General features: G+C 41.0%; 1 protein-coding gene across 49 annotated transcripts in view; it reads right to left on the reverse strand.

The window, feature by feature from the left end:
* The window catches only part of ANK2 (ankyrin 2), a 185,088-nt gene that overhangs the window by 91,628 nt on the left and 79,907 nt on the right, over positions 1 to 13,553 (reverse strand). For 40 of the 49 annotated variants that reach the window (XM_030272112.4, XM_072928877.1, XM_072928857.1 and 37 more), the window contains exons 5-7: positions 4,351 to 4,449; positions 1,067 to 1,252; positions 594 to 617 (exon numbers count right to left, since the gene is read on the reverse strand). In XM_030272112.4, coding sequence (XP_030127972.4) covers positions 594 to 617; positions 1,067 to 1,252; positions 4,351 to 4,449 — 309 coding nt within the window. The remainder of the gene's footprint in view (positions 1 to 593; positions 618 to 1,066; positions 1,253 to 4,350; positions 4,450 to 13,553) is intronic. The other 9 variants (XM_072928876.1, XM_072928874.1, XM_072928872.1 and 6 more) reach the window with 1 other exon arrangement.

Below are 13,553 nucleotides of genomic sequence, written 5' to 3' on the forward strand. Positions count from 1 at the left end.
AAATCCCAGTCCAAGCCAATCAACCCCATGATTTTTAGTGGAAGTAAAATCCGTATAAGAAATGTGTTATTTACTGCAGGTAAATTCTGAGTATGTACTGTCCCTGAGAGCTTTGCAAAACTTTATGGAAAAGATTGTAATAAGAATGGTAAAAATAAGCAGGTGCCCTGAACAAGTTTTTACCTTGGGATATTTGATTATGCTCATTATTGTAAAATACAGAAAATGAATTTCACCATTATTCTGGGTCAGCCAGACACACAGATTTAGTTATGCCAAGTGAGTGCATTTTCATAATTAATGAAATTGAGCTAAAAAACCATCTTTATTCTCTTAGCTCCATAACTCAATTCAGACTCCTTTGGACTGATGTGAATTCTCAAAAATGTCCTTCAGTACTGACACAAATAAAAAGAAATTCTAAGACAAAGGATGGATAAAAATAGGGGGTTTTGAGCCAGAAATTCCTATGTATTAAAAAAAGGAGTAATATCTTCACTTTTATTGCTAACTAATAAAGAAATACTGGTAAAGAGCAGTGAAAATAATCATAAGTAGCAGAAAGAGTAATTAAAAATTGTTGATGTCGGTACCTCAGTCGTCCTATTCACCATCATCTGATGCAGCATGGTTTGGGAAAAAGAGGAACAATATTAAAGACTGGCCGCAAAACGAAGAACTATGTTGCTTTTTCTGAAATGAGTTATGCTGTTAATTATGGGAAAAGCCATTCAAGCATGCATTAACTTTAAACACAACCTATGTTCCCGTGGGCAATAAACAAATATCCTACGTAATAGGGAAGCAGTGATTCTGCTTCCGTTCCAGGGGCTTCTGGTTTGAAAATAATGAGAAAAAGCTGGTTACCAAAGAAATGGGAGGCATCACTAAAACGTGAAATAATGAGCACTTGGTAATTATTGTGTAGCTTAAGACTGCACACTTCAAGGTATTACTGATGATACTGGTGGAGCAAGTTGTCCTTCCCCACTGGAGCAGTTCCATTTGCCCACTAGGATGCAGGGATTCAAGGTGCTGCTCCTGGGCCCAGAGCCCGCCCCGTTACCTTGGACTGCACGTCGGCATTGTGGTCGTTCTGCAGCAGCAGCGCCGCCGACTTGGTGTCGTCCTTCCTGGCGGCGATGTGCAGCGCCGGCAGCCGCACCTTGCCCTTGGTGTCGTTCTCCAGCAGGATGGCCACTGCCTGGTTGTGTCCCTGCTGCAGTGCCACAGCCAGAGGGGTGAAACCGTCCTGGGGGCAGGAAACAAGGGGTGCTCAGCACGGCCGGAGCCTCGGGGAGCTGCACTGCGCCCTTTGCGCACACCAACACGGGAAGCACATTCCCAGCTGTTTTCCACCTCTGCGCTCCATCTCTAGGGACGTGAGATTGGAGGCACAACATTTTAACTCTTTCAAACACCTTCAAAATGTTTTCAGATATGTGAAATGCTTTGAAAGAGCTTTTACACTTCAAAGTAATATTTTTTTAAGTAAAGTGGAAGCAAAGGATCATTCTACAGCATCTCTCTTTAATTACTTCTTGTCTAAAAATGGGCCACAAAGCATATTTTGAGCACTATTGGGCAAATTCACTGAGCACTGAACAGTGTCGATGTGAAAAATATACAAAGAAAGTTTCTGAATAGCTCATATCTCTTCAAAAAGGAAGTGTATCAAATGTATTTGCTTCTGTTCCCATGCGAAGCTACACATGAACCATGAGTCAAGAAATCCAGATCATGTGTAGGAACACGATTTGAGGAAGGAAAACATCACATTATCTATGTTTTTTTGGAAAAAGAAAATCAGGAAATCAATCTTTGCTTGTCATTCATAGTTTTAGGTTTGTGTCTAAATTAGTTTAAAATTGTCTTGCTCCTCCACACGTGCCTGGGATGGCCAGTGATTTAAAGTCCATAGTAACATGATAGCAGCTTGCTCTCCTGGCTGAAGTAGTACAGGCTACCAGATATTTCATTTTGATTTCAAACTGAACCCTTGCTCTGGTCATGCATCCTCCCCAAGCACAGGTGTGCTGTAACTACATGAGAGATGGGACAGCATTGCTTCAGAGTAGGAATATGGAAAGATGAGAGAAGAATAAAGGCCAAGTTAGGAAGGAGTGAGAGCTAACATATGTTGAAAGAAACATCTGAAGAATTGCCAAGGCAATTTTTCCCCTCAGTAATCAAATAACTTTCTCTCCCTTTTGCACTGAGCTGTGGGTAGGTGCATTGTAACAGCGATACTGCTGTGGATTCTGCCTGTGATAGAGATTAAATTCTGTACACTGAATTAAAAAGGGGGGAACAGCTGACAAAACAGCTGAACTGTAAAGATTATTCTGAGATTGGGGCTACATAAGGCGCTGAAATGGCTTAATGCATTTGCCTTTTGCCTCTGGGAACATGAGAACAAATCCTGGATTAGAGACTCTGAAACCGAGCTCATCCTTACTCTCCTTTTTTATCTGCACGTATATAAGTGCGAGAGGAAATGAAATGCATCCAAAGGCAGTGCAGGTTTCAAGGCTTCAAAGACAAGTTCATCCATTTGATTTGCACCATTTCATCGTGCACCCTTCTCTAGAAAGGCCAAGCTTTTTCTGCATTCCCCCTCCTATTGTCTCTAGGAAGCATGGCTGACCAAAGCCTGGAGACAGATTTTCATGTCCTCACCTCCCACCAGGAGGGCCAGTCTTTGATGCTAAACAGAAGGACCTTCTATTTCAGTGACATCCACAGTTCAGGCTATCATCCCATCTTACTGAATGTACCATTTCTTCATCCTATTCATGAGATGAACTCTGGGCACATATGAAAGCAATGTTGGCTCGGGCCTTCCTTCAGGAACACTCACACAATCATGGAAGCCATCACCTCAGCAGGACTTGAGCCTGAAACTGACCTAGCTAAGCAGCAAAGAGGTCAAGAGCCTTTACTTTACAAGCTACAGAATGCAAACTGATCTTTCTGACAGCAGAAGACAAATTTGGATTCAGGGTCAGAGTAGTAATCTATTTTGTTTTTTCTCTTCTCTGCCTTTTCTAGAAAACCAGACTACAGTGTGCATTCTGTGAATGTCTGCATTCAAACAGAGGCCACATGAATTATAACCATCTCACCCTCACAATTCCTGTAAACTGAATGAATTCCCAGCCAGAAGTTACTGAGAGCTGGCTGCCAGCAGGTGACTGCGGGCTGCAGCAGGGCTGGGTTCATGGAGAGCCCCAGTTCCACCTGGCTCCTGCACAAGGAGTGTGTTTCTGCCACGTTGCCTGGCAATCATATGGGATTTTGTGTTTCAGAAAGCTGACATGTAATGTGATCGCCACATCTATGAGGGGATTATTTTATGAGCTGTCATCAAATAGTACAGTATCCACTGAGAGAAGGGACAGTAAGACAGCTGTTAACACTGACAGATTTGAAGGGAAAGGGAGGGAGCATAAATGCACCAGCATTTCAAATTCATCCACTTGTGAAGGCAATCCAGAAAGGGAATGTTTCTGGACAGACTAGAGAAAATATAAACAGGAACAAAAGCTCTGGCCAGAGAGGAATTTTGCTATAGCTACTTCTCATGGCACATCCACATCCATAGAGCAAACAGGAAGATGACACATGTTGCAGCACAGAGCCCATTCATTCACTCCCTCAGCTGGAATAAAGAACATTTGGCAGGAAGGGGAAACAGAGTTTTCTCCATTGCTCTTAAAATCCTCTGATATGTGGAAGGAAGCTTGTGGGATTCTGTTCCTCTGTCTCCTCTCTCCAACTTGGGTGTCTCTCCTGCTTGCACAGGAGTTAGTACAGGTTTACAATCCACATCCCCAGTTAATACCATATTTCTGCCTATTTACACCCACATGGTCCAGCAGTAAAAATAAAGTGTCAGTGGAGAAAATAGCCTCACTGCATCAAGCTCACTGATGCAATCCTTGTTAGCCATTTGGTTTCTAATTTACACCAGTCCCAGCCAATAATGAATACTCACGAGTTACACCACGCCACAGGAGAGCCTCAGAATCAGTGTAACTCAAGGGAACAGAAGCAAGAGGCAGGAGCAGGTGGCCTCCCGAATGGTTTTGTGAACCCAGCACCATAGAGAGCCTCACCAATTCAGAATTCAACTAAAATCCCAAGACCCTGGTGCTGCCTTAATGGTTGGACTCTATCTGAGAGGTCTTTTCCAACCTAAACAACTCTGTGATTCTAAAACAAAGCTTGTTAACAACTACCTGTTGATGCCAATGGGTGCAGACAAGCCCTCTAGAGACAGTCCACGCAGTTCTGACTTCAAGTGATCTGAACACACAAGCAAATTAAAATATGAGAAAACCTCCTCACCTCGGTAGCTGTGCTTTGGTTGGCTCCATTCTCCAGGAGATATTTCACCACCTCAATGTGGTTCTCTTGAGCTGCCATGTACAAAGGAGTAAAGCCATTCTGGGAAGGACACAGGAGAAAAGAGCGTCACGTCTAAATTATATGTGCCAACAATAATGAACACAAGTGGATACACAGCTAAAAATACATTTGTGTTATTCAAACTGAATGTAAGAACAGCCTTGTATTTTTCCCTTAATACTGTCATGTTCAATGCCATTTAAACCCACAGTACTCTCCATGCTTTCACACTCATTTTCTTACATTTTAAGGAAGCAATGGACACACAAATTATTAACACAGCTATTCCTTGCTGATAATGCTCAGGGATGTAAAGCTGGCAATAAAGTTTTATGGAAGCTGACAGGAAAGCAAGAGTTTCCTCCATTTATTACATTTACTTAACCAAAGACGTCATCCCCTGGAGACCATGAAGTCCATATCTTCTGACAAGCTCAGTAGAGATGGCAAAGGCTTAACATAAAACGTAATACATAAAACATTGCAAAGCATCCAACATAAAGGAACTCAGCCTTGCAAAGGAACAACTGCATTTCTGACCATATAGCGGGTTTGGTTGTCACTTAATTAAAAACTTAAATTAAAATTACCCAAATTTATTAAAATAATTTGCTCTGGATAAAACCTAATTTAAAAAAATTATTCTAAGCCAATCAACCTACAGTAGAAATGTGAGTTCTTTCTTTGCAATAAAGTATTTTAATGCAAATAATTGTAATTAATTACCTACAAAATCTTGATGAAAAAGAGGCATGGAATTGAGCTGTCTGCCTCACCAATAATTTATTTCTAAAAGTTTTTAGGATTTCTAAGAAGATCTTAGAAAATTCTTCAATATTCTGTAGACTACAATATAACATAAGAGGACAAAATCTTCTGGCTTGAAATGTCACTTTTAACTAGAAAATAAACCATAAACCAGACTTCAAACATGCAATTTAGTTGATTTTTTATTATCTTGTGTGCTGTCACAGTGAATGACAGGGTTGTGCATTCGCACAAGCAATCAGAATACAGACACGATGATAAGCTAAAACCTTGTTTCAGAGAAGCCAATATTCTTCTTTCTAGGAAACCTGCTGTGGAAACATTCCAATAATTTCCTAACAAAATGAAATCTCATTTTTCAGTCACTAGATAACACAGAAATTGGAGAACTGATGTCTTTACAACCCCCCTCTGTGTTTACAAATGTAGAGGACTGTTCAGGCAATAAACACTATTTATGTTGTGGATGCTCTATGATATCTGCCATAAAAGTTGTAGCAAATCTTTTAATGCTGTTTTGCATAATATCCTGGCATTTCCATCAACAATCTTGGGACACAGAACTAAAAAATGGCACCCAAAGAACACTTAACAGCAGTTCAGTGCCAAAATGGAGGGGGTTTGAGTGGCTTTGCACAGGAGTCAGTTATCCAATATTCTTAGAAATTATTCAAATGATGGACATTATTATAGTCACAGATAGTATGGCCAACATAGTCTGCAAGTCCATCACACCACAGGATCATCATTTGAAACTGTGGTCGAAAGACCTGGAAAGTTAAATTAGTAAGGGCCAAAACAACTTTCTGCACTACTGCCAGAAAAATAAACTATGCGCACAGGGAGTAACAAGTAAGAGAAGAAATCTGTAGAAAAAGCCCTGGAGGTCACAGAAGTCTTCCAGAGGCAGGTCACTGGTCAAGGAGCTCATTCTGCTGTAATAATGAAAACCCTTGCACTGGCATAAAAATCTATCTCCTTATGGAAGCTTTCTTTGAGAAAAGGCTAATAAATGGTGTTCTGGACGGAAAGGGCAAAGTGAAGGAAAACAGTCTTTAAAGGGGAGGGCTCTGTTCTTCATGATCATGATGTCTAAACCAAAAAAAAGCAGAGCTTACAAGGTTGCTGGAGGGAAAATTCAGGTAAGACATCGAGAAAAGCTTCTTAACAATAAGGTCAAGCTGATGGGAAACTTCCTCCTCCCAAATCACTGCTAAAACCAGGCAGCAAACTGGAAGCACACAGAGCCAACCTCTCCCATATTCCCTCTGGGGCAGGAGCTGAGGTGTCAGGGACCTCTGGTCTCCTGGCTGCTCCTCAGACAGCTGTTAACAGGGAGGGGGATATAAGAGATCCCATCAACATAAAATGAAGGAAGGCCTCTTCACTGAGTAAGTGGGAAGGTGCAGGGGATTGACAAGCAGAGACATGAGCTGGCAAGGGAAATTAGGAACAGATTGGGTTCTTTTCCATTGCAGTTGTAGGGAACAGCACAGAGGAGCCTGCAGGTAACTGAGCTGGCTCACTGTTCCAGCTCTCCTTCCCACTCCGGAAAGAACCGACGTGGCAAACTACGAGGGATAACTCATAGTAATTTTCCACTCAACTCATCAGCATTTTCATGGTAAAGTCTCATCTTTCAAATGTAATACATGCCATTTGTAAAATCCTTCTAGCTTGGAACATTATAAGGATCACACTGACTGAATTGGGTGAACATGACTATTTTCAAGCCACACTAAATCAATTTGCTTAAAAGCTTTGAAGAATCTAATTTTTTTAATCAACTCAAGTCCCTGGTTCTGGAACAGAACTAGAACAATAAATCCTGGATTAGAAGACTATAAACAACGCATACATGACTTCGTGACCTTTTAATACCGAGAAATACTTAATGTTTTTCTACACAGAGATCCAGAAGAGTGTACACATTCTATCATACCTGTGTTATAAGCACACCTGAAACTACAGAAATTAGGAGAAAGAAAATTCTTGCAGAGAAAGTCATAGTATCTTTGTTTTACTTCAGGTTTTATTTATAGTCTGAAACTACTGTATATATTTTGTTGAAATCTGGCTCATTTTGGGAATTACAATATGCTAAGAGCTATGAGCAAAACTGCCTTTACCAGACATGCTGGAAAACATTCCTCTGAATTTCTCCCCCTGGCAAGGTCAAGCCTGACTTGGTCTGCTGGCAGGGAGAAGTCTGCTTTCTCAGTCTGCTTTCAGAGCTTCTAATTGCAGTGTCCCCAACTGCAACAATCCTGGCCCTTGGCCAGGAAACTCCTATTTTAGGATTCCCAGTATGCCTGCTCTCCTTGGCAGAGCTGTGCTCAGTGAGATTACATGCTAGCCCTGCTGGAGCTCTTCCTTCTCCCCTGGCCACTGGACCCCAGGTGTTCCATCTCCCTCCCACCCCACATGGTTTCTCTGATCTGTCTGTCTCCTCCACAGCAAGTTTCTCTCTCTCAGCTAGTCCTGCACTTCCTGAATGGAAATGCCCACAAAAACCAGACCCTTCCTTTTGCTTCCTTTCCTTTTCTCAATCTAAAGTCCTCTTCCTAGTTTCTCGTCTTTAAGTTGCTAAGAACTGTACACCTCCAGCTCTCTATTCTGCTTCTAGAGATATGTCAAAGCTCAAAATCCCATAGCCCCCCAGACTAAAGAAAACATTTTCCCTTGACTTTTGTTTCACTATCCCCAAGTGTATCCTGCTGTATCCATGGGAAATTATTCTCCATGGCCATATTGCAAGGGAGACTGACCTCTCCCCTTAGCATGTGGAATGGGACTCATTATTGAGCCAGTGGAGAGCACTGTGTATTTCAATAAATTTCCACTCAGTTTATGATCACATACTATTCAGAATTAAAGGAAGAATACTGACTGTGACCTGGAAAAGGAGAAATGCACTACAATTTTCTTTCCTGTAAAGCCCAGCTGTGCAATCATGTTCTGTCTGTATGCTTAGATTTGGTACATCATCTGAAAAATCAAAATTAATTGTGTAATGATATATAACATTCATTTCGAAACAATGGTTTCATCAGAGATTCATGGTGAGCACAGAATACTCCAATTTCATTACCCCCACAAATGTGTAGTGCAAGATGTTTATTGCTATAATATAAAGTCAGAATGAGAAATTATCACTAAACAGAAAATATTTCATATTCCATTCTTTCTACTACATTCACTGATTTACTGGCTAATTGGAGAAAATGAGTAGCACTCAAATGATTTTTCAAGCTATTAATGTAAATTGGCAAGTCTGTATATGACTCAGAATTTGTATCATTAACTTGTCCCCAAGCCCTAATGAAGAACACAGGCTGAAGAAGCAGAGGGATTATTAGAGTATTAAGAAAATCATGCAGTTCTATAGCTTGGTGGAGGTTTGTTTCATGGCAGGCTTTCAAGGAACTAAGGTTCCTTTTTGCAGGCAGTACTGAACTGTCAGCTGTGGGCTTTAGTGTCCACATACCTATTGTATCCATATACCTCGCATCCATATATGAATATATATCATTTTTTTCATACTGATAAAGAAAAGAGAGAAAACAGAGGTATATAATCTCTACATTTTACCTGTTTGAAGAGGATTCATGAGTGTTAGCAACATATCCTTTGACTAAATAGTTACCATAAACTCAGATTAACTTAACATTTTGTATTATTTTATGGGCCTCCAGGAGCTGTTTAAGACTGTATTGGATGACAGAGATCACCAGGAAAGAGAAGAAAACTGGCACCTCATGCAATGGTTTGCAAACAAATGCTCATAGCTACTTAGTTTTACTCAAAAAAAACCCAAAACAAAACAAAAAAAACCCAAAAAAACCCCCAACAGATATTGACATGAAGAATGAGACAAGAGTGAGACAAGCTTCAACTATTCATCAAACAACTCACACACATTAGAAAATCTGTGTGCCATGGTTCTGTGCTAAAATACTGTTTTATGCAGTAAGATCATGATCATCTAGGGACCTTCATGTTCAAGACCTGTTTGAGGGTTTTTTCTGTTCTTCAGAATAATGCCCAACTTCAACAAGAACAGAAAGTTCCTGACCTAAATCTTTGTTCAGCAACAGACAATTAAGCTTCCTGTTTTCCCCATTTTCCACTGGTACCAGTCTAAACCAGTGATATCTATGCCTCACCTTAACAGTTCTACTTGCAGGCACTGCTTCCCTCATCCCAGCTGCCAGGAATCTCTACAGGAGAGGAAATACCTCCAGCAGGTTGTTCTGTCTCGAAGGGGAGAATGTTATGTAGGGAAGGAAAAGAACAGACGCAGTGGGCACAAACTGAGCATCACTTTTTTACTATGAGGGACCAAGCACTGGCACAGGTCACCCAGAGAGGCTCTGGAGTGTCCATCTTTGGAAATACTCAAAAACCAGGACAAGTTCCTGGGCAGCCAGCTGCGAGTGGTGTTGTTCAAGGAGAGGACGGGACAAGATGAGCCCCAAAGGTGTCTTCCATCCTCAGCCCTTCTGTGACTCAGTGAAAAATCCTCCAACAATCCAAGCAATAAACTAATTATAATCAATGAAATATGAAGGTGACAAATAAATGCAATCTGCAAACTAAATTCAAAGTACACATCTTGATAGAACCATCAATATGACAATTTTGGGAACTTTGCTCAGTGCATTATGCTCAGAGCATTATTTTCAGCCAGTCTATAAATACACTCTTCATAAGAGGATTATATTTGAGCAGGAAAGACTCTCTGTATAAAAGGGTGAATTAAGGATAGATTAAGGTACCCATGTTAAATTTTTGAAGCCTTTTTTTATTGCTCTTAGTTTACATCAAAATCCAGGATTTTAATGTAGCGGAGAAAAGAAACTTTTTAAATGAAAATCTCAAATAATTGAAATATGACAATCTATATTTACATTCACTCTAACAGCAACCATGAAATTTGTGAAGATAAGGGTATAAGATAAATGGCTAAAAAAAGGGAAATTAATATAATTTAATTTTAAGGTGCCTAAAGAATATCACTTTGCCACAAAGACAACAGAAAGTGGGCTACTCTGAAAAAAGATTGGGCATATTCAAATCAAGAGCTCCTATATCCACATTATGAGAGAGATTCAGTAAAAACACCTTTTAGATACATCCACAACCAAATGAAATGCTGTGGATTTCTGATGAAAGCACCACATGCTTTCAGAGCAGAAATTTTCCTCCATGCTTACAAGTACAGTATATATCCACTTGCCTGGGCTATCATTTCCTTTTATAACAAAGCTAGTAAGGATGACACAGAGATTAGATGTAAGTATCTGTGCACGTAGAAACGGTGGATGTAGAGTGGCATATCCCTAGGGGCAAAGCAAGCTGCTCTACTCTGACCTGCTGTAAAATGCCCCAGCAAGAATCAGCCAGTTGTTCAGGTGACAACACTTGCATCCATCACACATGGCAGATGCTGAGGCCCACAGAGCCCCAAAGATTCAGGATGAGAAAAGTAGGCAGAAACAAGATAAGAATTACTGGATTTAGGGAGGCTGGTCCCTACACTGGTCCAAAAAAAAAGGTATTCACTTGTTTGAGACAACAGATTATAAAGTAACTTGTAACAAATACTGCTTTTTAAAATGTAGTGACACAGAAGCCTCCATTGAAAATAGCACCACCCCTTCAGCTGTCCCACTAATTCCCTAGTAATATAAATAGTGTTTGCCACTCTACACTTACACTGTGGCAGTAATGACAAAGCCTATGGATAAATGATGCTGCCTGGCCTGTGATATACTTGCCAAGTTAATTCATGAGGAATCACCCAGGACTCCAAAAGCAGCACTATGTATATGACACCTGCTGCCTCCTCACTGCAAGGCCCCTCTCTTGGGAAGTGTGAGTCCAAGCCACTTCTGAGCCTAGATGCTGAATGTAAAGAATACAGATATTTTATTTCAGTAGCTTGAAATATCACAGTTTTTTTCTCAGGAACAGCCAAGTAATAACAGGGCCTGAAACGCAGCCAGTCAGAAATCAAGATGTTCTATGCTTGGGAAATAACATTTTTACACCAAGGGAGCCTGTAATAGAAATGGAGCTGATGGAGAATAATGGGATGAGAAAAGATTGGTCATGCACAAGAAAACACCACCTTGATGCTGGGCATAGCAGGGAAGAGTCTCAGATTTTAATCTGGGCAATCATCCAAAACTGCATTTGGGGTTTGCCTTCTGAAACACAGTAAAGGAAAAGCAGTCCTGAAAGCATCCATTTATTTTGCGTGGCTGAGGGCTGGAAGGAGTACAATATTGCCCTAAAACCAAAAATAGAATGTTTCTATTTATTTGATTGTGGCTCAGTCATCCCCACACACATAAATATACATGGGCAACATTTGCACTGCCTGGTTCTCACAGTCACCACTGCGTCATCCCAGCAGGGGAGAAATATGGTGTGTTGGTCTGCTGAGCCCTTACCCATCCGATTGGCATGTTGAGTTCCTGCAGCCTTCCACAGCTAATATGTTCTCAGAATAAGTATAATTGACTGAAAAAAACACTTCTTGTTTCAATCAGAATATTTCCATCTGGACTATTTATCCTTTCATTGCAGTAAATTCAAAGAATTGGCTAAGAAGCATACTGTAAATATTTTCAGTCTGTTTTCAGTCTTTGTTGAAATAGTTGGTTTTTTCATTCTTCTTAATGTATTACTTTTGTTTACATCTCTCAAAATCCATATAATCCTCCAGAAGGCATTTCTTTCATTTTTTCCCCCTCCAGTGAAAAAATAATGAGCCTGCCCCTTTATTACATTTGCCATGACCAACTGTTGCTAAATGACTCCTCTTGATACACACCAGCTAAAAATCTGCCTCTCTAAATATATTAATATAAAAGCAGAAAGCTCAGTTGGTGGAATTAAAACCTTTTGTCATAATGTAGTAGCAAATACTCTGCAAAACGTGCTCCATTCCAAAGGTTAGATTATCCTTACAACCCATGGGCGAAGCAATCCCCGGTAAAGCAAATCCTAGGGCATCCTGACAGAGACAAGCTGATCACTTCTCTGAGAATCACCTAAATCCCCCCTTTGCTTTTGTAGTAACACAGAACATGGATGCTCACAGAGCTCTTACAGCTCATTTTGGGAGCTATGAGGCTGGAAATATGCTGCTCTAAGGATTGCTTCCACCTGCTAAGTCTGGATAAGAGCTCAAGCAGTCACAACAGTCTCTCCTGTACATAGGCCTAGGAAGTGGTGACCATAACAGGGACAAACTCAAGCAACAATATTTCTTGGCTAATGTGTTGCCAATGCGCTTAGAGCAGGATGTCGAGGAAAGGAAAGCGGAGGGCTTTTAAATAACAAAATCAGCTTGGGGGAGGACTGATTTATCTAATCCTTGCTCTCTCTATCTGGGTCACTTTAAATAATCTGATGATTAAAAGGTTGTTCCTCCTTTCCTGAGGGCCCCTATACAAAGCAGTGGTCAAAACCCGCGCTAATGGGGAACACGTTCTGTTGTAAACTCAGTGGCAGGAATTTTAACACTGAAGGGAATCCCCTCTTTCTCAGGTGGCTCCAGAGTGTGATAGTTCCCTTACCATTCCCAAACAGGAGCAGATTGTATTTCCTCATTTTGCCTTCTACTTTTCAGCTTTGTACCTCAATCACTTGGCATTTGTTAAAGCGCCTCATCCTGGGAGGTGCAAGTCTCTACAGAAGGCTTTTCTTGGCCTTGTCTGGAATGGAAGAATGTCAGGATGGACACATTCCCTAAGGAAGGCATGGTCAGGACAGGTCACCATCACTGCTGCAGGGGCAGTCTACAGGTATGTTCAGTTAGGAGGATTGCTGCCGTCAGGCTATCAGCACATTTGGAAGGCTGATTTCCAGTGATTGGACATCTCTGATGCCTGTACATTAGTCACATGGTCCACGATGACTTATAGAGAAATCATCAGGAACACAGAGTAATTTATCAAAGGAAAAGGTTGGACTAACTAAATCTGGTGATGTTTCTTCCACCTGGAAAAAATTCAAGAACCCACATAAAAATTCCTAGTATGTCAAAAAGGTACATCTCATTGAGAGGAAGAGCACAAAAAAAAGAGTTATTTTCAAATGCACAAGAAACAACTAGGACTAGGTTTGGGGTGAAGAGACGATGCAGCTGTGGAAGAAGGGTAATGCTGGGCTCAGTGAAGGTGTGGGATGGGGGCATGGGTGTGAGTGGATGTGACAGAAGTGAGTGGCCAATTCCACTTCCATGGGTCTGCCTGATGGAACATTCCAAGGCTCCCTGAAGACTTTGCATGAATTTCCCACCAAAATTCATAAATACCTGGAGGATCACCCACCCAAGTGAATACATAGTTCAGCACGTATGG

The sequence above is a fragment of the Taeniopygia guttata genome, chromosome 4 (genome assembly GCF_048771995.1).
Source record: "Taeniopygia guttata chromosome 4, bTaeGut7.mat, whole genome shotgun sequence".
Classification (NCBI taxonomy): domain Eukaryota; kingdom Metazoa; phylum Chordata; class Aves; order Passeriformes; family Estrildidae; genus Taeniopygia; species Taeniopygia guttata.